This window comes from Mus pahari, chromosome 16 (genome assembly GCF_900095145.1).
Source record: "Mus pahari chromosome 16, PAHARI_EIJ_v1.1, whole genome shotgun sequence".
Taxonomy (NCBI): Eukaryota; Metazoa; Chordata; class Mammalia; order Rodentia; family Muridae; genus Mus; species Mus pahari.
The window spans coordinates 16,421,993-16,447,599 of NC_034605.1; the positions used below are offsets into that span (position 1 = coordinate 16,421,993).

The following is a 25,607-nucleotide window of genomic DNA, read 5'->3' on the forward strand; positions in this document are numbered from 1 at the left end:
TCAGAGATCCATCTGCCTGTGCCTCTTGAGTTCTAGGATTAAGGGCATGTGCCACCATGCCTGGCATTGAATTATTACGAGCAAAAGACCAAACGCTACCACCTTCTAGAATTAGTATGTTGAAAAGGGATGATGTAGAAGCAGCCGTCTCAGGCACAGCGACGGTTGGTGCCTCTTCTCTTACATACCCTCATAATTTCAAAACTCCAAAACAAAGCCAGGGTAGTTAAAGCAGGAACTGTCACTGATCTTGCAGCATACTGCTTATCCCGAAAGAATTAAAGGCCAGTTTGCTTCTGTTTTTATAACATTTTACACATAATTTGGCTTGGCTCCTTTGGTACCGCCGGATACACTCAGAGGCATGAAGTTACTTGACAAATGTTAAACTTTTCCCCAGACAACCAATGGTATCAGCCCACTCTTGATGACACCGCAAGTCCTCAGCTAATTAGTTCCAAGGGGGATCCACTACACGTCGAATACTACAAAGAGGACGTTATCGGTCTCCTCTTAACATAAGCTAACAGGCACAAACATGCACACAATTAGAGCAAAGATAAAAACAGGCTTCATAAGTCATGCTTTGTTTTAAATGTTGATTTCATTTTTCATTTACATATTATACATTTATTTGTGGATTTTATGGTTGTTTGAATAAGAATGACTTCCATAGGCTAATTTATTTTAATGCTTAGTCGTCAGAGAATGACACTATTTAAAAAGGATTAGGAGTTATGGCCTTGTTGGAAGAAATGGGTTACTGGGGGTGAACTTTGAGGTTTCAAAAGCCCACACCACGTCCAATGTCTCTCTCTCTCTCTTTCTGACTGCAGATCGGAATGTAGCACGCAAGTCCTCCTCCAGCACCATGTCTGCCTTCCGTGCCTGCTGCTATGTTCTCTGCCATGATGATAAAGGACTAAACCTCTGAATTGGAAGCAAGCCCTGTATTAAATGCTTTATTTTGTAAGAGTTGCCTTGGTCTTGGTGTCTCTTCACAGTTAGAGAAAAGAAACTCAGACAGATGCGTATGTACGCATGCACTCAGGCACAAACATGTGCCATGATGTGTTTCTCAAGGTTAGAGAACAATTTGTGCAAGCCTGCTCTCTCCTATTATGTCTCCTGGGGATCAGATCTTCTGAACCAACTGAGACATCTCCCCATCTCCATTCCCCATGCTTTTTATAAACACCACACACACACACACACACACACACACACACACACACACACACACCCCTTTTTATGTCTGGCAAGTGTTCTAAGTAAGAACACATTTAAAACACCAGTGGTAGACATGGTCTCCACTTTCTAAAATGTGGACACTGTTTTGATCTTATCAATATGCAACTCTTCCAGCGTCAGTATCATTATTAGGTACATCTTCTAGAACTCCCTGAATACTGTAAGAGCAGCTTTAAAAAGAAGAACAACCAAAAACACAACAGCCAAGCAGCTCCTGGGAAATGTCTTGTTAATGTCAAGACCCACAGCTAATAAGAATGTTTCTATTTTAGTCATGATACTAAAATTACACATCTACTACAGTCCAATCTATTGTGCAGTTTGATTGACATTGCCATGATGAAGGTAATGAAAACTAAGGGCCATCCAGGTCCTTTGCTCTGGAAAGTCTGTAGCTAAGACAGAGGGTCAGTGAAGAACTAGAGTCCATGGTTTGAAGGGCACACACAGTGTGGAAGGTGCATGGTCACATCTCCAGGCAGAGGGCCTCTCCTTGCATACTCACTCTATTGGACAATCCTCATTTTCTGCTTTAGTCCACAGAGAGGACTAGAAGGTAGACACACAGCTTTGGGTGATGAATTGACACTCGTCTTTCCTGTATTGCTTCATATCCTCTACCACAGATTTTTAAATTTCAATTCTCTCAATATACCCAGAGTTTCCCATTCTTGTCCTCATCTGGGCTGCCCAATAACAATGGTGTACATAGTTGAGTGTCAGGGAATAAATGAAGATGTCACTCAAAACTTGACTTGGAAGCAAATCCCTGTTCCTAGGAATACTGGTCTCTAATTACACGATGTTCAGTGGTAAAACATGTGTTCTCCCTTAAAAACTGCCAGTTTGATGCTTTAAATCCTACAGCAACTGTTAAAAGGAAGAAAAATATGAGAGCAACTCCAGGGATGTTGTCTCAATTCGTACGAAAGTGATGTAGAACATGGCAAACTCCATCGACTTCACATTGGTCCTTGTTGACAGAACCTCAAATTAGTAGAGCTTGCCAAAAACCTCTCAGTGGAGCAAACGCAGCTCTTCACTGCAGCAGTAACAATGACTGGTCGATGGACAAGGGGCCAGGGAAGCGACTCAGTGTTGACAAAGACTTGACACACATTCATGAGGACACAAGTTCAGATCCCCAGAACCCATGTAAAAGACAGACACAGTATCATGTATGACTATCATACCAGCACCCCTATAATAAGACATGAGAATCTTGGGAAGCTGTGGGTTATACTACACAGTAGTAATGAGATCCTGTCTCAAACTGGGTGAAAGGTAAAGACTGAGCAGAGGTGGTCCTTTGGCCTCTGTGATGGTTTGTATATTCTTGGACCAGGGAATGGCACCATTTGGAGGTATGACCTGGTTGTAGTAGGTGTGTCACTGTGCGTGTGGGCTTAACACTCTCACCCTAGGTGCCTGGAAGTCAGTCTTCCACTAGCAGCCTTTGGATGAAGATGTAGAACTCTCAGCTCTGCCTGTGCCATGCCTGCCTGGATACTGCTATGCTACCACCTTGATGATAATGGACTGAACCTCTGAACCTGTAAGTCAGCCCCAATTAAATGTTGTTTTTATAAGACTTGCCTTGGTCATGGTGTCTGTTCACAGCAGTAAAACCCTAACTAAGACAGCCTCTACACACACACACACACACACACACACACACACACACACACACACCAAAAACAAAAGCAAAAGCAAAAAACAAAAACAAACAAACAAAAACCCTCACACCAAGAAAAGATTTTAAAGTTAGAAAACAAGTTCTCCTTACTACAGAGCTTCAGGATCATTTTCTCCAGGTAGTCTATGACCTGCCAGCTTACTGTGGCACATCCACACAGTAATTATGCTCCGTCCTTATTTTTCCATTTAGTGCTTTGCTGTAAGAGCATGAAGCCCAGGTTTCAGTTGTAACAGCGTGAAGCTCTTCTGAGATGTCAAAAGAGAACATCTCAAGGTGAATGTAAGATCAGAAGTAGAGAAATGCCCAATAAAGTAGTTCGAGTATGTGTTGTCTGAGCAACATTTCCCCCAAACCCTACCTAGAAGAAAACACCTTAATGTGGCTCATTCATCCAGCAGAGAGCCCATTTCCCATGAAGCAATTCTCAGAAGTGAGGGTGATGGAGTTCAGAGCATTATAGTTCAAATATACCATAAAACAGAACTTAGCCCTATGTTTGGCTGAGCACTCTTTTCCTGACTTGGGACAACAGTGTATTACTATGGGATCAAGGAAAGCAATATAGCTCTGATCTGATTGGTTCATGCACCTGGAGGGAGGCAATATAAACTATGCTGGGACCTCTAGCCACAAACTCTAAGAGTTAGAGGAGCTATCCAAAACATGGCTTCTCTCATGACATTGAACTGGATAAAAGAGGGCCAATAACTCTTATTATGCAGATATAACTCTACAGAGTGCTTTGAGCTCATTTATCTCATTACTATCAACTCTTGGGTCTAGTTCACTTAAATTTTAAGCCCTTTTTTTCAGAATTTATTAGGCCTCTACACTATTAAATAAACACTACTCACAACTAAGAGACAAAGATCAGTGTTTATAATTTAAGGTAACTTTCTGTGTCTTCTACTTACTAACTGTAAGATATGTCAAGGTCACCCCAGAACTGTCTTCTAAATGCAACTTCCTGAACTGAACATGCCTGCAACATCCAGATGAAATCTAGCATCTGAAAGCAATAATGTTATGCAAAAATACTACCATATTACTATGCAAGACCTAAACTTTGACATAAACCAAATTATACCTATTTGTGATCTGGAGAAAGAAATTTTTTAGAATATAGGTGTTTGAATCAACACTGAGAATTGGCAACTGGTTTCTTGACAATTCATGTAGTTTTAAGTCTCCCACATCTGTCAAGCCATGTCATGTATAGACTGATCCCATGGAATTTCCATTTGTCTGGCTTCTGGGTTTACAGTATCTGCCAGGAATCTAAACTAGTTATTATATTATATGGTTTTTATGATGAACACTGAGTCTTTGCACATACCAGTTAAAATGATTCGGAAGCACCTGAGATTCTTGTAGGCTGTTTATGCACTAGAATGTCATTTTAAAACACATATTCACAAGCTCTCCAGTCACTTGGAAATGTACTATTAATACAAGTCGTTTCTTTTTCTGTTGTAAAACATCTGCTTTTTGTTAAACTCTTGTAATCATCCTCTCGGCATTGAAGCTATGAGCAACAAATGTTCTCAGCTTGCAGACAAATACAACAGGGTCATAAGACCGTCATTTGGAAGCTGTTTATGGAAAAGGGACAGAGCCTACCTGACCAGAGGTGAAGTCCATCAAACCCATAGGAGAAGAGGTCGTCACCAACGCCATTGCCACCCCACTCTTCACCCCCACCTGGGTATGGAGAATACCCTTCGGTGGAAGCCCAGCCCACTCGCAGGTGAGTGGCTTCTGCTGTCACAAAGGGTTCCGTGTGGTCCACCATGAGCTCATAGTACCACTTCTTATACTGTGCTGATCCTTCGCTGACACCCAGGAAAATATTAGGCCTCATGCTTTTAGGCAGAAAAGGACAAAGAAAACTTCCATTGGTTTCATTACTCATTATTTTAAATATTATTCCTGATTCTCTATGATGTACATCTATGATACCTGATGTCAGATTGACTGGATCTAGACTCATATAGGAGACCAACTTTGGAACATGTCTTGGATCATGTTTCTAGATTTCATTCATTGAGATGGGCAATGCCATTCCATGTGCCTGGATCATGAGCAAGAAAGCTAAGTGCCAACATTCATCTCTCTGCTTCCTGAATGCAGATGCAAAGAGCTCATCCATCTCATGCACCTGTTGCCAGGCCTTCTGCTACCTGTGCCCGCAAACTGCCAGCCAGAACAAACGCTTCCCTCCCAAGTCATTTTTGTCATGTATGACAACAGGTACATAAATCCAGCTCCAGGGAACCTGATGCCTTCCTCTGTCCTCCAGGCATGCATGTGGTACCCATACATACCATACACCCAAACTCATAAACCAAATCTCATAAAAAATCTTTTAGAAACCGATACACATCTAGATGCTGGACATCTAGATCTCACACCACTTCTGTTTATAGAAGGAAAAAGTAGCCAGAAACTTCAGGAAAGCCCCCAGTTACTTTTTTCTGGCTTACTGACTTCTTTATCTAGAAAGATAGCGCAGCATCGACATCCACATCTATAAAAGTTAGACCAAGATCAGTCAGTACCAAGGAGAGCTCACAAAATACAGACAGCACAAGCCACAGGCAAATCATAGCACTAAGTAGCTTGTAGGCAACACTCAGAGTCCCTAAAAGGCAGATCTGGTGGAATATGCCATTTCCTTAGCTATTCAGATTGAGATGTCTTAGGCTTGGGGCACTACTGTTTTTTATCACCTGTAGTCGGCACATTCATGGGCTACTGAAGAACAGTGAAGCTACAGCCTGCTTCTCAGGGTGCCGTCTGTACATAAAAGTGAACAGAAACTCTCTCACACACCTGTTTTCACTAAGTCCACATTTGGTGGGGCTCATCTATTATTTTATTTAACCCATCCACTTGGTGAAAACAATACTTGCTCCGTGGGGGAGACACATACAACTCCTTAGGAAAACAAGCAGCCCTCCTGCTGGCTTCCTAGGGAGAGAGTTCCTTGGCTGTGGTGTGAAGAGATGACAATGTCTGTGGCAACTTACTTACCTGCTGACATGATTCACAAGCCGGGTCTGCAGTAAGAGATCTCGTCCTGGCAGGAGGTTATCGCAGATGAGGTGCTGATTAGAGCGGACAGCAACTCCATGGCATACACAGAGAGAACACAGCACATCCAGGACCTGGGGAGAGATGGCGCTTCCAGCTGACTAACTCAAGTATCAACCGCACTTTCCAAGGCAAACACAACCCCAACTATGATTGACTTTTATTTACCCGTCTCTGTCTCTGTCTCTCTATCTCTGTCTCTGTCTCTGTCTCTGTCTCTCTCTCTCTCTGTCTCTCTCTGTGTGTGTGTGTGTGTGTGTGTGTGTGTGTGTGTGTGTGTGACAGAGATGTGCATGTGATTGCATGTTCAAATATGTGTGTGTGCGTGCATGTGTGCGCATGTGTGCACATGCATGCAAAAGACAGGTTGATGTTGGACATCTCCCTGAATCATTCTCTCCATCTTATAGGCTGAGGCAGGGTCTATCACTTGAACCCAGAGCTTACCAATTTGACTACTCTAGCTATCCAGCTTGCCCTGGAGATGTGGGGGAGAGGGTAGGGGGATGGGTGGGTTCTATCTCTGCCACTCAAGCCCTGGGGTTACAGGAAGCTGTCCACTTTCCCAGCATTCCTGCAGATGAGGGAGGTCTGAACTCTGGTCCTCATGCTTTCAGGGCCACTTTATGGTACCTCGCCCATAGCCTCAGCTTGGTCATTGTAACATGACAGTGGACATCCCAGTGACTCCCCAGCTTTCTCTCACAGACAAGGCACGAGCTGCTTGTGCTCCCACAGCTGTGATGACTATACACCGGGCAACCTTACTCCATGGAAACTAAGGATGGGAGATACTCATGACAACTTCAACACATCTTGAAATCATATTAGCACATATCTTAGTCTACTAATTTATTTTTAACTGATACATGAAGACAAAAACCACACTGAGATGCGGGCTACCAGGCACTGATGAGATGCATGCATATGTAGTATCACGTTCGAATCATTGTAAATGAATCAATTTCCTCATACAGTTATTATTTATTTTATTAGTATCATTTCATCTTCTAATTACAAAGTAGGAAATTAGTAAAGTGTTCAAAGTACCTGTTAAACCAGAAAAAAAGATAGTATTTTGTTTTCCCTTGTTCTAAATTTCTAAATCATTATATAACATGTTAGATATTTTGGGCTCTCTTTTTGGCTTGTTGGACATTTATTCTATTTTTCTCCCTGGTTTATATTTATTATGTCAAAAGCATTTAAAAATCCTCTCTTCTAGTGTTTTGCAATATAGAGTCCACTCTTCACCATTTAATAATCCTAGAGTTCACTCATGAAATCAGATGGCTAACGCACCTTGTGGTTTCTCCCATGCTTGTCTAAAAGTGAGATAATGGACTTGATATGCCCTTCTTTGATGATATTCAGAGCTTCTGGGCTCTCCACTAACACACAGTGGAGGACCTCCAGGATACCTACAGACGAGAAAAAGCAGAAAGAAGATTGACATTTTTGGGAACAAGTTCCTTTTTTTTTTTTTTTTTTTCATTCAACTGTACTCTCTCTGCTTGAACATATCATTATTTAGTGCTCAATCTGTTTGCCACAGGGCACTGTGGGAAGCAACAGGTGCCATTTGCCAGAATAGACAGATATCCAAAGATGACAAATCCCAGTGGAGAGAGGTGTGGAGCTTCGCTGAGGATGGTGACTGTATCTCGGGAGCCTAACAGAGAGCAGTCTGGCAGACTTGGGGAGCTCAGCGAATGTACCCCCTCCAGATAGTCAGAGAGGAAGAGGACAGAGCAGAACAGGCCTGAGGGGCAGGCACACAGAGTGGGCCAGTATTTGAGACAAACATGGATGAACAGTAGTTTCCGGTAGATCCTGAAGCCTCCTGGCATTTAAAACATAATCCTACACCAACAAGAGGGGTCAATGGGTAAAGCACTTACAGCCAAGCCTGACAACTGGAAAAGGTACCTGAAAACCATAGTCCTTTTATTATTATTATTATTATTATTATTATTGTCCTGCCATTGGGCCAGCAAAATGGCTCAAGCTGATAAAGGTGCTTGCTGCCAACCCTGAGAACCTGAGTATATATCCCCAGGATACACACGGTAGAAGACTCAAGTTGTCCTCTGACCTCTACAAGTGTACTCTGGCATGCTTGAACACACGCACATGGTCACACATACACATGTGTACACATAAACACAAACAAATGTAATTTCAACAATAATAAATGAACTAGCCATCCATTGTTGCTCATTCCTGCCAATAATGATGGTGCCAATTGTCTGTAACCATGCCATGCAGAGTTCTCTCGTGCTCTCTCTCTCTCTCTCGCTCTCTCTCTCTCTCTCTCTCTCTCTCTCTCTCTCTCTCCAGCACAGAATTGGGAAGAAGCTTTTAAAATCCTGCGTGTGATGTTAGGTTCACCAAAGGTTGGAGAAGTCATTCCCTCTCAGGAGCTACACCTGACCTAAATCCTAGTCCTGTGCAGGTGAGGGCAATGGATGGTGGCTTCTCTGCTGTGAATTAATCTGTTACAATATCCACAGATATTCAATTTATATAGCACCTCAAACTCTGGGGCTAATTTAGCAGTTGTCCGACAACCTGATAATGATGAAAGAAAAAAAAAAATTAAAGAAAACAGAAATTCAAGAAGCCAAGACTTGGGATAGAGATGCTGACATCATTGTACCACAGCTGCCCACGCTGTCACCAACATCTAAACTGCAGTGATAAAACAAACTTGCCATCCTGCACCTGTATAGAACATGATGCCACCGACGGGAAGACTCTGTTAGGCGATTTCCCACACTATCCTGGTGGCCTTTTTTCCTCTCCATTATTTATTACTGGAGAGCGCATGGATGCCTACTTTTATTAACATCATTTTATTGTGCTGTCCTAAGGCATTCATTCACTGACTGTGGCTGCTCCTCACTACAAATCTGAACTGAGGAGCTGTACTCTAGACCTGGGGGCACACCGGTTCTAAAATATGTCGCTGGATGCTATGAAACCTGATGGAGTCAGGAGGACTGATTACATCACAGAGGAGGAAGCTATGGGAGAGGCTTGTGCCTGCCACCCAGGAAAGGATGAGCTGTTGGTGATAAGGAGATCCAGACACAAAACCCAAAGGGCCTGTCCTGACACCTCCAGGACTGAGAACAGTAACACATTTCTGGGACTTGTGGCATTCTGAAGCAGCAGCCCAGACTGAGGCATTAGCTTCTTATGGGAAGTTGATAGCAAAAACAAAAACAAAACAACATAAAACAAAACACCAAGGAATGGAAGACTCTTAGCAAATAATGGCTCGCAAAGGCTCACAGCAAAACTGGATGCATCTGAAAAGGCATATGCCTAGGTCTGGATATGAAGAGAACATACTATGGTAATATGAGAACAAAGTACTGACAGCAAGGTGGAAAGAGAGGATCTATTAAGACAGAGAATCCCTAGAAGCGCATGGGTCAGCCACAATTGTATACACAGTGGCCAATGGTAAGGATGGTCATCTCAAACAGAGGGAGAAATGGAGGACCAGTGCCTGTGGAGACTGTCCTCTGACCTCCACACATATGCCATGGCATGTGCACACTTGCACTCAAGCACACAAACACACACACATATACCACATATATATACACACTTGCATACACCACAGGCATACACAAAGACTAAAATAAGAAGTGATTTGAGTTTCAGTATAAGATAAATGGCTAATTTATTTTTAAGTCTTCTGGCAAACAGAAAGGGAAAAAAAAAGAGAAAGAAATAGCATGGAATTTTCTTTCTTTTTGTTACCAAGAGCTAAGTGGTAAAGCCAATGGAAGTTACCATAAGTAGAGTTTCCATATCTTGCATGAATGGAGGAAGAAAATATTTATATATCACATTAGTATTCAAATTCATCGTTTAAAATTTGTGATTGCAAGAGCTGTGGTTTCAAGGCGAATGGCTAAAAGACAACATTAGATACATTTTGAATTTTTCAGAATGTTTTTGAAGCCAAAGAGGAAAATAAACTCATTATTTCTCCAGCTCATGTGATATCGAGGAGGGGGGAAAGTTGACAAAGTTCAAGTTTGAAAAATAAAACACAGATTTGTAAAATCAGGGAAGAGGTGAAATGGGAGCCAGCACATAATATTCTTGTGCACACGGCACAGAGTAACAGAACTCACTCTAGGAGAGGGGTCTGCAACACAAATGAGCCAAGGAGAGAGACTAATGTTTGGAATTGGAAAGTGAGTGTGAGACTCCTGGGGTAAACTCACTGAGAGAGAACACAAACCGAAAGCAATGCAGTGATAATGTATAGTTCAGCCCAACCAGGCTTCTGACAGCTACTCCCTTCAGTTCAAGGGGCCAGGCTTTTTGAAGGACAAAGAAACCACAGTTGCCGAAGGACAGTTAGGAGAGGGGAATTGCAGTTCTAGACAGTTCATGATTGAACAACCAAATGGCCATATCAGAAATTCTATATTATTCAAATTTTTATTGGGATACCTTGTTATATCTTAAGATAATAAAGGCTGTCTATGTGGCTCAGTAAGGTGGTAGAGTATTTGGTTATCAGGCATGAAGTCCAGGGTTTGATCCCCAGCGTTGCTTAAAATGAGCCGTGATGGTGCACACCTGTTATCCAATCCCAGTACAAGGGAACTGGAGACTGCAGGGTCAGAAGTTCAAGGTCATCCTCACTACACATTGAGTTGAAGGCTTGCTTGGGTCACATGAGACTTGGTCTCAGAGAACAAAAGTTATAAAATGCTCAGTGGTAACCTGAATCACAAATGCTACCAGGCGTCCCTATGCTCTCTGGCTTTGTTTGATTTTCCACTCTCAGTTTATCTCTGAGTGCATCCAGTGGGCTAGTCTCTGCGAGCTCTTGGGTCTGAGCACAATGCAGAAGGAAGATGACATTACTCCAGAGATCACAGTGTTGTCACAGGCTCAATCACCCTCTGCTCTCTCTTGACCTCAAACAAGTGCTGTAAGTGCCTGGCCCCGCCTTCTCCATCTTTGAATGGAAATCTGAAGGTAGGATGGCATGGATTCAGGAAGATGGCATGTTCAAGATGAGCCCCCTTCCTTGCAACATCAGGACCAGAAGTGTTTTAGATTCAGGAGGTTTCTTCATTGCTGTTTTAGATTGGCAAATACTTAAAGAGAAATTTTAGGGATAGAGTCCAAGTCTGAACACATAAATCAATTATGCTTCACACATGTTTCATAGTCTTGAAGTACTTTGATTTATTCTAATGTATATTAAACTTATTAATTAATTAATTAATTAATTTCTGCGTGTATGAGTGGGCATGTGAATGGCAACATGTGTTGCAAAAATCAGAGGACAACTTTGGTAGTTCTCTCCCACTGTGTGGGTCAGGTTATCAGGCCTACAGTGGTAAGAACCTCTACCTGCAGAGTCATGCTGCCAGAATAAAGGCTATTTTATACAATGGAGTAAATAACATTTCACATGGAATACTGACAGCATGCCATGGATAAAATGGTACAAGACCTTCTGTGATGATTTGTATATTCTTGGACCAGGGAGTGGCACCATTTGGAGGTGTGACCTTGTTGGAATAGGTGTGACCAGGTTGGAGTAGGTGTGTCACTGTGGGTGTGGGCATAAGATCCTCACCCTAGTTGCCTGGAAGTCAGTCTTCCACTAGCAGCCTTTGGATGAAGATGTAGAACTCTCAGCTCTGCCTGCACCATGCCTGCCTGGGATACTGCCATGCTCCCACCTTGATGATAATGGATTGAACCTCTGAACCTGTAAGCCAGTCCCAATTAAATGTTGTTTTTATAAGACTTGCCTTGGTCATGGTATCTATTCACAGCAGTAAAACCCTAACTAAGACACCTTCTTTCCTCTAGTAGACATTGGGTAAGGTGTGCAAAATACTGCGTTCTGGCTGTGACCCAATACATGAAGTCAGCCACCCAACTTCCAACTTGTAGTGTCTTGTTGGTGACAAAGATAGGGCCCAGGAACCACTTATCTTCAGCTAGTCATTGCTTCTTACTGCTCTCAAAACCCTGAGATGTAAGTGAAATACAGTCCCCACAACTGCCTATGTCAGATCAAGTTCTTAGTCTTGACAGTTTCATACATTATCATATCCACCCCCATTTCCTTTATAGCTCACCACATTCATTTCAACACAGTCCCCTCCTAATTTCATGCCTGGCCATGGACAGATGTGGAGCCATCTAAGGGTATGTGGGAAATCCAAAGGAAGGAAGGAAGGAAGGAAAGGAAAGGAAAGGAAAGGAAAGGAAAGGAAAGGAAAGGAAAGGAAAGGAAAGGAAAGGAAAGGAAAGGAAAGGAAAGGAAAGGAAAGGANAAGGAAAGGAAAGGAAAGGAAAGGAAAGGAAAGGAAAGGAAAGGAAAGGAAAGGAAAGGAAAGGAAAGGAAAGGAAAGGAAAGGAAAGGAAAGGAAGCAGGCAGGCAGTTGCTGGGAAAGGGACAGTCATTCCTGTCAACTGTCCATAAGTCCTTTGATAAACAATAGGCCCCCAGCAGCATATTCCCAGTCTATGCCAGAATTGGGGCTAGCTTGATCTTGTGCTAGTCTTGTGCAGGAAACCAGAGCTGCTGTGAGTTGATGAGTGCAGTGGCCATATCCAGTGGTTGCTGCCACACTAGTGGATCTGGAGGGTGTCCCGTTGCAGTACCCATAGTTCTCAGAGTCTCAGCCTCTCACCGGTGTTTAAATAGATGAGTCTTGGGCAACTTCCTTAGTAAGTCTTGAAGAAGAAGCTGAGACTCACAGAACAAAGAAAGTTTTTCAGTCCATGCAGTCGGGTTATCTGTTACCCTAAGAATCAAGGAGGCTGCATATGGCACATTGGCTACTGTGCTTACCCAAATGTCCTTTGCAATATAGTAAACAAACCTATCTTCTTTCTAAAACTTTCTATAAAAGAGAAAGAACCACCATAAAATAATCATGAAAGATACCACTAAGGTAGAAGTAGAAACGTTGCAAGTACAATAACTCTACACAGGAAACTTCTGCCCATTTGAGAACCTGCAGTCTTAATTAGTAACAAAATACTTTGTAGAAGCCATAACCCCATCAACCATAGAATAGTCTCCGTGAGACACCCATGACTGAGCCAATCAGGAAATATCCCCACCTGAAAGCCAGAATCCAGCAAGCCTTGCTATTCCTTCATGCTTAGCACCACAGTTCAAAGTGAATAATGATTTTCAAGTAACCATGGAAAATGATTATAGAATCGTGCAGCTACATCATGAGGCAGGGCACCATTTATCGCTGACTTTAAAACAGCTGTTGAACTCTTTCATTGTAAGAACCATTTTCTAGCAATGGGATTTGCCTTCCCCCTTCTCCACCTGCTTTAAGAAAAGCACTCTGAAGAAGACCAAGATGTCAGGAAACATAGTAGAATTGACTATTTCTTTTATTCCCCCACTCCTCCCTCACCAGCTCCACACCCATTTAATAAAAGGCTCCATTTCATTTGGAGTTTCCTTTATGGTATCCCCACACTTGCTACATAGCATCTTGTTGATAAAATACAACGACATAAAAGAAGCCTTCCTAATGAGGTAGAGACTATTCTACTCTGCCTCTGTTCACTCTGTCTCTTCAGTCCCAGTTACAACTAAATATTCTGTGGTGAAAGGAAGTGAGAGTAATGGTATCTCTTCAGCAATAGTGATTCTCAATAATTAACCTTAGAACCTCATCTCTTTTTGACTCAACATGTCACATCTAACCATGTACGAAGGAGGAAGACTTCACAGGGCACCAGAGTCTGAGATGCTCCTAAACAAAGTGGTGGAAGTTATGCCTCTAGACTAATGAAGAGCTTCAAATTTCCAAGAAATCATTAACTGTGATAACTGTGGGTACTTAAAGCATCCCGTGTCCAGGAACTGAACGATGTTTCAAAGCTCTGGCATCCGAAGCCCACCCCTAAGAACTCTTGCACTGGTTCTCCACTGGAGGGGAGTTGGCAGGCTTGCTTCCCAAGTGAGAACTCTTCCATCACTGCAAAGCTGTGCAGGTTCACAGTGTTCAAGGACAATACAGCAGAAGCCCACCCTGCCCCTGGCTCATAGACTGCCTTTCTCTAACTCATCCCCATAAACAGTTCTGCCAGAGCTGAGGTCACCCAAAGCGACAGTTCTCACCAGTGGCTTATTTTGGAGGTTGTATATCAGATATCTTGCCCATCAGATATTTACATTGGGACTCATTACAGCAACAAAATTACAGTTATGGAGTAGCAAATCTTATGGGGGGGGTCACCATGGCCAGAGGAACTGTATCAAAGGGTCACAATCTTAGGAAGGTTGAGAACTGCTGGCGATGACAAACACTTCATCTTCACCCACCGTACTTGGTCTTGCTAAGCTGCAGTCCTTCCCATGAACACTGGCCTACAACGCATGGATATCCATAGTTGTGGTTTAAACATGCACTGTTTAAAGGACAGACAGTGATATTTAACCCCTTAGATCCCAGCTGTTTTCCTATGTGGAAACTAAAACAACTGAACCAGGGCAGAAAGGACAGTTTTATCAGAGTCTGGGATCAGGGAGAATGGAGAGACACTGGTCAAAGCTAAGAGATTTTCAGAGTCCCTGCCCAGAACCAAGTCATATTTTGTGGACGATCTTCAATGGTTTATAAAATCTCTTTAAATACACTGTATCATTTGGGGAACTAAATTCCACATTTACCTAAATATCCTTGCACCTACAAGTCATTTGAATACAAAGGAAAACAGTAAGACTCCAAATCCTAAATTCTAAAGTTTTGTTGTTGTTGAGCATATTGGGAATCATCAGCTCCAGGAAGCTGAAGAATTCTAGCTCTCTAGTTGACTTCAGAGCTGTATCACTAGCCTTATTTATAAATATAAAACTACAAGATTTTGTGGAGCTCTCCATTGTGAACTGACGTTCCCTGGAAAAGAGGCTGCACCTCCCACTGGCCTTCTGCAGGGCTGAGTCTGCCTCAGATGTAGGCAGTTATGGAATGGTTGGAATGGTGCAGGTCCAGAGCTTAATTATGATTTGTCTTGTGCTGTCTTCAGCATCCTTAATAGCCATTCCTTGCACTTCTGAGTCTGACTTGACGTCCTTGTACCTAACAGATTAAACCTCTCATAACATATTAACAAATCACTTATGTTAGCATTCTTTCTAGGCCCCACCCAACAGTTACCTAGCAACAGCCAAGTATGCCTGACTCACTATAAAAGGGGCTGTTTGCCCCCTCCCCTCTCTCTTACCCTCTTACTCTCTTAACTTCTTACTCTCTTCTCTCTCTGTCCCTTCTCTCCCCATTCCCCTCCCACCTCTCTTCACAAGTTCATGGCCAGCCTCTACTCCTCTACTTTCTCCCCCCCTCTCTCCCTCTCTCCTTCTCTGACTCTACTCCCTCTTCACCTCCCCTCCCCATGTCCTAAATAAACTGTTCCATATTATATCCTTGGAGAGAGGCAGGGGAAGGGCTGTCTTACCATGGGCCCTGTCTTAATCAGAGTTTCTATTCCTGCACAAACATCATAACCAAGAAGCAAGTTGGGGAGGAAAGGGTTTATTCAGCTTACACTTTCACGCTGTTGTTCATCACCAAAGGAAGTCAGGACCGGAACTCAAGCAGACCCATTGAGAGATTCAAGCAGACTGATGCAAAGGCCGTGGAGGGATGTTACTTACTGGCTTGTTTCCCCTGGCTTGCTCAGTTTGCTTTCTTATAGAATCCAAGACTACCAGCCCAGGGATGGCACCACCCACAATGGGCTAGGCCCTCCCCCTACGATCACTAACTGGGAAAATGCCTTACAGCTGGATCTCATGGAAGCATTTCCTCCAGGGAGGCTCCTTTCTCTGTGATAACTCCAACTTGTGTCAAGTTGACACACAAACCCAGCCAGTACAGGTCTACGGAAGCATCCCCTTTCCCCACACCATCCCATGCTCCTATCAAACGTTTCCTGGTTCTTTCTTCTTATAACACACAACACCTTGTTTCCACCAACCCAAGAGCTACGTGTCATCAAATAGCTCTTCGGCCTATGGCTGAGCTTCCTTGCCCCGCTATTAATGTGTCTACTCCAGGTTTCTGTTGAAGCATTGGGAAAGCGCCCAGACCCATGGCTCTCTTTGTTCTGGTACTATATGAACTTTGAGATACCGCTTCTACATTGGACCATAGACTTGGGGTAACCCAAATCTATGTTCTCAGGCCATGCTCACTCATGTTCTAGAATGGACTCTCTTCTTTCAGGAACTCTGTTGTTATATCAAGACTATTTAGGACCAGCTCAGAATGGCAGTGACATACTATAAATTAAAAAACTATATATATTCAATCAATTCAAAAGAAAACACATAACACTGAACTCACAAGTTTGTTCTGCCTTAAAGTAAACAGGAAAAAAACACCATACTCATCAAGGAGAAAACGAGCAACATACCGGAGGATGCTTCCAGTCTCTCCAGTCTGCTGATCAGCCAGTCGAGGGAGCCAGAAAATTGAGCACAGTTTTTACGATTTCCTCTAATTAGAGCCGCTGCAAAAGAAGAACTTGCATAAATGTGATTTTCAAGTTCAAGGACCACGGTAAGGTCGAAAGAGGCATAAAATATGGGAGAGAACAAAGCACCTTCCAGTCTCATCTAAACCATATGCGAACGCAACTACAAACACACCTACACACATAGAATTGAGTTTTGTGTATTTGGTTTTTTGTTTTGTTTTGGTTTTGGTTTTGGTTTTGGTTTTGGTTTTGGTTTTTTCCATGTCATAGCTTCGCCGGGAGGGGTAGGAAAACTTCTCATTAGAAGGCAAACAATTCCAGAAAGCAGGGATTCACACCGGGTGGTGATAATGAAGAGCGACAGAAACCAGCTCTCTGGAAGTTTGGCTTCTAACACAAGTTGCTTTTAATTAGCCATCAGACTGAACTATTTGATCTCTCCAGAGCCTAATTTTCACACCTATACTCCAAAGGAGTTAAGAAAGTGTTGGACAAAATAAAAGGACATATACAGCTAGCAGCTATGATTCTTAACAGGTGTGCTGACATGTAACTAAATGAATCCAGAGGGAAAATGGCAGGGCTGGTTGCTAATAAAGTCGTAAGCCACTATGCCCCTCTCTTCATTTAAAGATCCCCAATCATATAAAAATGGTTCAGAGGAACCTATTTTAACATTGCTTAGCCTTGTGATAGCTCAACTTCTTTAACCGAAGCGCCTGCCTCACAAGAAATTCTGAAATGACATTTATTTCCACCCAGATTATATACTCAAAAAAAAATCCATTTTTTCCCATTAAAACTCAGAAGATTCAGGTCTGTGACAGCAAACTAGTATTTTTTTCCCCCAAAGTTCTATGCTTACACCTGTCAGACTGTTCAGAAACAGTGTAAGTGCTCACAGCTGTGTGTGAGATCTTTGAATAGCATGATATGTAAAGGCAGAAAATATGTATGTGAGGGAAAGTCATTATTCCCAGTCTGGTCACATTAGGGGGTCTAGTGAAGGACTGGAACCTGAGGCTCTTGCCTGGAACCTGCTACGGAAGAAGAGGAGGGCGAACAGCCTATGGGTCGTCTGTGCAAGCCACAATGAAGATGCCCTTCGGTGTCTCTTTCCAAAGTAAGCCAGCAAATAAAGCTGATTCCTGCTCTGACAGAAAAAGTGAAACACATACGGATAGGAAGATTCTTCTCCCTCTGCCCAAAAGGAGACTTAGCCTGGGGAACAGGATAAAGGAAGTACACGAAGTGACAGGGTCTGAGGACAGGTGTGTACCCACTAGCTTGCCAACCTCAGTTTGATCCTCCATGGTGGAAGAAATGACAAGTCTTGCAAGCTGTCCTCTGACCTCCACATGTGTACCTCAGCAGGCCTATGCCTCTCCCACCCACAACACGCAATGCACGCAAATAAAATGTAAAAGAGAGAAAAAAAAACTTCAATAAAGTTTTGATGGCATCCATATTCATCGCACTAGTCTTCATCTGATGACCATTCTCATCCCCAAAGTACAGTGTAAGGTCAAGGCGAGCAGAACACCACAATATAGAACACAAGACGAAACTCCTTCCCAATGCTAGAAAAACACAATTCCAACAGTGCGCTCTAACTGGTCCCTCACTGGCCCTCATCTCCAAGGCTTTCATCTTCCACAGATGCCATTTCCCTCTGTTATTTAAGAGTTGTACTGGGCCAAGGAAAATAAGATATGAACAGTATACTGTGTCTTGAATGTCTTCCTGTGCTGGATTTTAAGTTCTTTTAAAGCTAATGTTCTGCCTTATTAAGCCTCTTCACAATGCAGAAAGCTGATGGGAGAAGAGATTGCTCAGCTGTACAAATGAGTAACTGGTTGCTAGCATACACAATAAGACTATCCAGTGCTTAAATAACTGTAGTTCATCTTGTGTACAGTAAGAACAGTCCAACTAAGCTCTGAAGAAGCAAATGCAAGCTCATGGAACTAATTTTTATCACTGTTTGAATAATTAAAACTCTTTAAACTTTTATCGTCAGACTGTGAAAGTGAGCGTTATTAGTTTGCTGTGTCTGTGTCGTCTTGTGTCTTGTGTTTTGTGTCTTATGTCCTGTGTCTTATGCCTGTGCCTGTGCCTATGCCTGTGTCTGTGTCGGGGAGGTCAGGCTATGTCACCCTGAAGGTATTGGCACCTGTTGCTAGCTTCTAATTCACTCTAATTTTCCCTCCTCAGCCTTTTGGGTACTGGGTTTATAAGCAGGTGTCACCATACTCAGCCTCCTTATTGAAAACAAATTTTAAAAGTTATTATTAATGTGCTGGTGAGATGGCTCAGTGGGTAGAGAGAATTCTTGTTGAGCCAGGTGAGTCAATCCCAGGGACTCACATAGCAGGAGAGGTCAGAGATGCCCTCTGATTTCCATATGTGCACTGTGCCACATGAGCACACATGGATGTACACACATAGTAAATACATGGAATAACAAAATTCTTATTGCATGATTTGGTGGCTTGAATAAGAATATCCCTATCAGATCAGTATGTGAATTTTCAGGCTCCAGCTGGTGGTAGAAATAGAGACAGTTTGGAAGTGGTGGCCTTGCTGGAGGAAGTATGTCACCAAAGGTAGGCTTTGAGAGTTTAAAAACTCATCTTTTTACTTGGATATTTCAGCCCCAGGTTTGTAGTTCAAGACATCGTCCTCCAGCAGCCATACCTGCAGCTTCCTGCCATGCCTCCCTTCTGGGATGAAGGGTTATCGGCCCTCTGGGGCCATGAGCCAAATAGACTTTCTTCTATAAGTTATCCTGGTCATTGCGTTTTATCACCATGATATGGCTAAACAATAATGTCGGGTTGGTTAGATGTATCAGCAACAGAGAAGTAACTAACATATACAAGTATTCAGTTATTCATTTCTTAGCTCATGCGAGCCCCAATTTAAAATAGTCAAACTGACAGAAATCTTTTTGGCTTAAAGAAAAAGTAACATGAATTTCATAGAAGCAGTGCTTTTGATTTTGAACTCTGTTTCTGGGCTATGGATATACCACATCCAATTCAGTGTGCTCTTAAGGTGCTGGGTAATTAGCTCCAGTCCACCAAGTCATCATGAGGGCCAATGGCCGATGCTCAACAGTATATTATATTAACAGCATTTGGGGGACACAAGTCTTTAATGCATTTTATGAGCCATCCTTCCTTTTAAATAGGCTTTACATTTGATGGTTGTACCCATTTGAGGGATAACATCAGTCTGGTTCTGAGGACTTTGAGAAAGGCTGTGCTAAACAATAATGTCTGGTTAGATGTATCAGACACGTTTTCAACATACCGTATTTTCAACTTATGAAGACATGACTACCATGCACTGAAGAGCTTTGTGGCAGTAATGTGACACCCTGTCTTCATACTTGCATATCTCTAAGCTTTGACTGAGACTTTCCCAAAAGAATGACAGGCTCAGAGAATTACCAACAGATTGACACTTCACTGTCAGGTGAGGAAGCTCTAGAACTCTTCTGCTCTATTCAGCCAGAACCAGGTAAATAATGCATCCCTTATTCTGCACCAGGAAGGTGCTGGGAAGTGGCCCAGAGTCAGAAGACATGGGCCTCACTGGCCTCTCACACAATCTGCACACGCACAACCAACAGGCTCTCCACAGAATAGACAGCAGGGACCTGGAGACACAGACTCTGAAAGGTTTAGGAACGTTTAGGTTACTATGAAAACACTTTGAGATCCACTAAAACCTGGAGGTGGGGAATTTGAGACTCTTGGAGAAATTCTGACACTGTCACTGAAGGTGGGGGACCTTGGCAACTACAGCTGGGTGATTTCTGCCTCAGAGATGCTGGAGTGAAATAAGTACCTGCTGCAAAACCGAACTCCGACTGGCAAAGACTGGGGTTGGGGGGGACCTACACGAACGCCAAGGAGGTTTCAAGCAGCTCCCATCTTTATCTCTGGCTTGTCCAGTTCCTCTTTTGTTTTTCCCTCCGTCCTCTGATCTTATCCCTCCCCCCCCCCCTCCTGGATCCAATCAGCGTTCAGCGCGCTCTGAACACAAGCTGTGCATGCAGGCAGGGTGCTCAGTGATAGGCCAGTGACTCATCAGGCAGACAGCACAGGACTGTTCCAGTGAGCAGGCTCGGGTTCTTGGTAAGTAGGGATCACAGGGCTTGGCAATGAGCCAAGGCACCATCCTGGCTCTTGCGGCCGCTCCCGCTCCCCATAAGTACCCATGGAAGCAAAGATGTGGTATCCCGAGAACATCAGTTTCTCTCCATGAATCATGAGGAGGAAGTGGCCCAGAGGGGCTGCTCTGTGTCTACTCAGTGCGGACACTGAAGCAGCAAGATATGACTTTAAGGGAAAGATGCTGGGTTTGTGTTAACTAAGTGCCCACAGCCAAGGAGGGGATAGTGAAGAGCCACCCAGATGAAGGTAGATGCGCTGCCTCATCACAGGAACTGTAAGACAGACGGGCTCAGCCTGCTGGGAAGACCAATATGCTAGCAAAAAGAGAAAGCGGTTCTCAGCTACTGCTGGGCCACCAAGGATGTCAGTCTTGACCTCCTTGAGTACACAGTCTTATAACCAAGTACTGATCATCTAATCTCCCTTGCCATCCCAATAGATCAGGAGCAGCCTTCTGGAGAAAAAGCTGCATAGAAAGATGACATCCGCCGGGCGGTGGTGGCGCACGCCTTTAATCCCAGCACTCGGGAGACAGAGGGAGGTGGATTTCTGAGTTCGAGGCCAGCCTGGTCTACAGAGTGAGTTCCAGGACAGCCAGAACTACACAGAGAAACCCTGTCTCAAAAAAAAAAAAAAAAAAAAAAAAAAAAAAAGAAAGACGACATCCAGGTCATGTTTGGGCTTACAAACACAGGGCCGAGCCCCATACAGTCAATGGCTTCCAGAACCTGTGCCATGCACCAGGCTCTGTGCCTTCTTGCTCAACTGTCTAGTCTTCTGAAAGTGTTAGGAGTTAGTGGCCTAGTGCCGGAGGGTGATGGCTCAGCAGGTAAAGGTGCTTGCTGCCAAGTCAGACACCTAAATTTGATCTGACAGCAACTTCTACAAGTTGTCCTCTTTAAGCTATAACATGCACGTGACGCCTGGATGGGCATACACATAAACAGATAAATAATAAGTAAAAGCTTAAAAGAGTAAAACCCTGCATGTGGTCAACCATATTCAAAAAGGCAAAATCTAAATGTTGCGAATAAAACAAAGTCCTATGAAACGGTCCGTGACAATCAGTCCTACTTCATGGAGATGAGACTATGACAAGAGAGAAACAGGGAAAGCAGCATGCCTTGATTTAAAAAGTGCAATGCCTTTCCAGGACCATGGGGCACGAGACAGGAAACACCTCTGCAGACAAGCACGGGGTGACTGCTGTGCAGAGCCCCGGGGAAGGCCAGGCTCCTGGTTTTCATTGCTTGCAGCCTTACCCAATGTCCTGGCACCCTGGATGATCCACTTCCCAGCAACACTAGGAAATGCTCTGGAGGCGCTGAAGTTTCTAGCTGCTGCGTCCTCCTGAGATAGTCACTATCCATCACTGTCACATAATGTCAGAGATAACAGTTTGAAAGAAGGTGAGATTAATTAATCCAGGAGTCTGACTCCACTATTTTTAATGCCTGTGGCAAAAAAATGCATAATAATAAAGGGGCGTGGCCAGGAAAGCTGCTCTCCCCTGGAAGCCAGGAAGCAGAGAGAAAGGAGGAGGGGCTAAAGATAAAGTATACCCCTCCCCCCAAGACACAGTCCCATTGGCCCACTTTCTACAAGGGCCTCACCTCATAGCTTCTACTACCTTTAATGATGCCCTTGTGGTGGTTAATCTTGTCAGCTTAGCTGGATCTGAAATGAACTACAAGGCAAGCGGCCAGGGACTCCTGTGAGGGATTCTCTTGATCAGGTTACCTAAAGTAAGAAGAGTCACCCTAAACACGGACAACAGTTTCCAGTGGTGGCCCAGATAACTGGGGATTTCCCTTTCCTGATATCAGAACCAAGAATTTTCTGACTTCCAACATACACTAAAGATCAGCAGATCTCTAGGGATCCTTCAGCCCCAGCTTGGGACTCCAAGCGTATCCAACCTCGTGGATTAAGCAGCTATTGGGTTTTTGGAATCTCTAGAGTAAGGCATCCATTGTTGAATATCTCAACCTGTATTGTGGGAGCCAATCCGATAATCGCCTTTCAAGATGCACTCATTCTATTGGGTCTCTTCCCTAAATGATCTGTTTATGACATATCTAAAAGTATGATTCCATTTGAAAACCACTGAGTAGGTCAGAGCCCCCAAAGCCCCATCTATGAGGTTGTGTTGGGAACCTTCCCAACTCTTCAAAGATTCAGAAACTGGTCCCTTCTGCTAAACAAGGAAGAGTGGCGGCCTGCTCTGTTTATTTTATGCTCTGAGTCTTCAGCAAATGAGTATTCATAGCTTGCCCAAGGGCCATTTCTCAGACATCTTTAGAAAGCCACGCTGGCTTGTCTGCATCCCACAGATTAATTATGTGGATGTCAGAAAAGATGTATGAGAGAGGGCCACAGCGATGCTCCTCTAACTCCAAATACAGGATGTCTGTGCCTTCCTGATGTCTTCCCAGTGGCAGTTCATAAATCCACCTTCATCAATCTCTACCTAAGACCCAGCCTTGAAAAGCTGATGGCAAGCACCAAATTGTTACAGATTATCACTCTGCCTTCCCTGTTTGCTCTCTGTATGACAAGGACCCCAAAGAAGAGCAGCAACCACAGGAATACATCTAGGAGAGGTGGTTTTTATTCTATGCTTGTTTTATTCTCTCTCCATATCTCCTGTCTCCGTCTCCGTCTCCGAGTCTCCATCTCCATCTCCGTCTCCGTCTCCGTCTCCATCTCTGTCTCTGTCTCCCCCTCTCCTTCTCCATGTCAGTGTGTACTCTGGGCACAGGACCCAGGCCCTTACACAGGCCACACAAGCATGCTATCCATAAGGTACGCCCCTGAATCCTGTCTACCTTTTTGGAAGAAGCAGGGAGGGACAGTCATGAATTGACGTTGATACTTAAAGTAAATCTTTTGAGGACTGAAAATGGGCTACATAGGACTGTGACATAAAGATATATTGCAGAACTCTAAGACTATGGCCGAACAGAAAATTTTCTAAACTGAAATATAAACTCACATGGGCTAAGTCTGGAGTCAATGGAAACTCCAGGAAGTTGGCTTTTAAATTTCTGGAAGTCAAGATATAATCTGTTTTCACCTCTGAAGTGCTTTTCTGGACGTGAAAGCAGTAGTCACTAGAATAACAGTAAGAATGAAGATCAACCAAAGTTAAGTTGTAAACCTAAAACTTCTCATAATCCTATCCCCCTAAGACCCCTCTAAACCATTTAAACTACCTTGTGTGAGAGGAAGAACTCCCATTTTCACTGATATATAAATGTTCTAGGGTTTTTAAAAATCAAACTGAAACCAATATATAGGGTTTTTTTGTTTTGTTTTTTTTTTACTTTTCCCATCACATATTTAATTAAGTTGCATGTGTTACCACTTTTGTCAGTCAGAAAAGGTGTGATTATAAATAAATGTATCCCGGAAGTAGAAACGGGAGCCAAAATTCAAAAGCCAAGAGATAGTCATGTAGCATTTTCCCACATATTCTTACAGAATGCCTACTGGACACAAGAAATTCCTTCTATATATCTTTAATTTTATGTTGTTGAGATCTTTTCTAAAATAAGATTTTATTTGTGTGTGTGTGTGGTTGCAAGGGATTTTCAGCCGCCAAGTGTGGATTCTGGAAAATGAACTTGGGTCCTCTGCAAGAACAGTACACTCTTCTACCCACTGAAGCGTCTCTCCAAACCTTACAGTTGGAACCATAAAACATGTATAAGTAAGGCCTTCTTGTTCCTTCCCAGGTAATTTCATACCGCAGGTTCCCAAACAGAAAGAGAGAAACAATTTGGTCTGCCTCACACAGTTTTCCAAATGATAGATTTATCTCAATCTTCAGTGATTCCACAGAACTACACTACATAAGTATATCACAAGCTTGGGAGCCAATCCCCTGTTGATAGAAAGATTGCTTTCAATCTTATGCTATTTCCAAGTAATTCTACAGTAGATGCTCTTCTCACATGTATATAAACACACTGATAGAACATGTTTCTTAAAGCAGAGTACTTGAGAGCAAAGGATCATAAGGACCTAAAGTTTTATATGTGGTCAGAGCAGGGACGGCCAGGCTGTTAAAATTCTATCATTTGTGCTCCAACTCAGAACACATTATCCAAACTTTCCCCTAATGATAAGTATAATCAAAATTATTTTCTGTGCCAACCTAGTCAAGACATAGGATTCCTACTTATTATTTTAACTTGCATCTATTGCCATGATAAAAATCCTTTATTATTTCATTTACTTTTCTGTTAGCTGTCACTCTTATCTGTTGTCTATTTTCTGACTAGCTATTATTTATTTTTCTTTTGTATATATAAAACACCATATTTTAAGGGAATTAATTAGGATTTGACTTTCATGGAAACTTTGGCATATTTTTCCCAACTTTTTGATTTTGCAATGATATCATATATCATACAAATCCTTTATTTTATGACAATGGTTCTCAACCTTCCTAATACTGTGACTTTTAATGCGGTTCTTCATGTTCTGGTGGCCACCAATCATAAAATTATTTTCATTGCTACTTCATAAGTATAATGAATTTTGCTACTGTTATGAATAATGATGTAAATATTTTTTTTTTTTTAGCTAGAAGTTTGCCAAAGTGGTCGGAACACATAGGTGAGACCCTCAGTTTCATGTGATCCTAGTCACTGGTCACTGGTTAGTCACATATTACCAGAATTTAATGATGATGTAATGGAATGATAAAGGCAGTGCAGTCAATAGCTGCTCACATCCTTGCTGGCTTTTTGATTTCTGCTGTCTTCTCCCACACCACGCCTTGAGAACTTAGACAGGCACTGTTCTATGGCCACCACTGTCCCTTAATGCCTACATCAGAGCATCTCTCAAAGCAGATATTT

The 25,607-nt window shown here is 42.9% G+C and overlaps 1 protein-coding gene across 9 annotated transcripts in view; it reads right to left on the reverse strand.

Annotated features, from left to right (window-relative positions):
* Positions 1-25,607, reverse strand: part of Ryr2 (ryanodine receptor 2) — a 557,252-nt gene that overhangs the window by 238,703 nt on the left and 292,942 nt on the right. For all 9 annotated transcript variants that reach the window (XM_029547437.1, XM_029547436.1, XM_029547432.1 and 6 more), the window contains 4 exons: positions 16,493-16,588; positions 7,346-7,464; positions 5,984-6,117; positions 4,571-4,812 (listed from right to left, as the gene is read on the reverse strand). In XM_029547437.1, the coding sequence (XP_029403297.1) occupies positions 4,571-4,812; positions 5,984-6,117; positions 7,346-7,464; positions 16,493-16,588 (591 nt within the window). The remainder of the gene's footprint in view (positions 1-4,570; positions 4,813-5,983; positions 6,118-7,345; positions 7,465-16,492; positions 16,589-25,607) is intronic.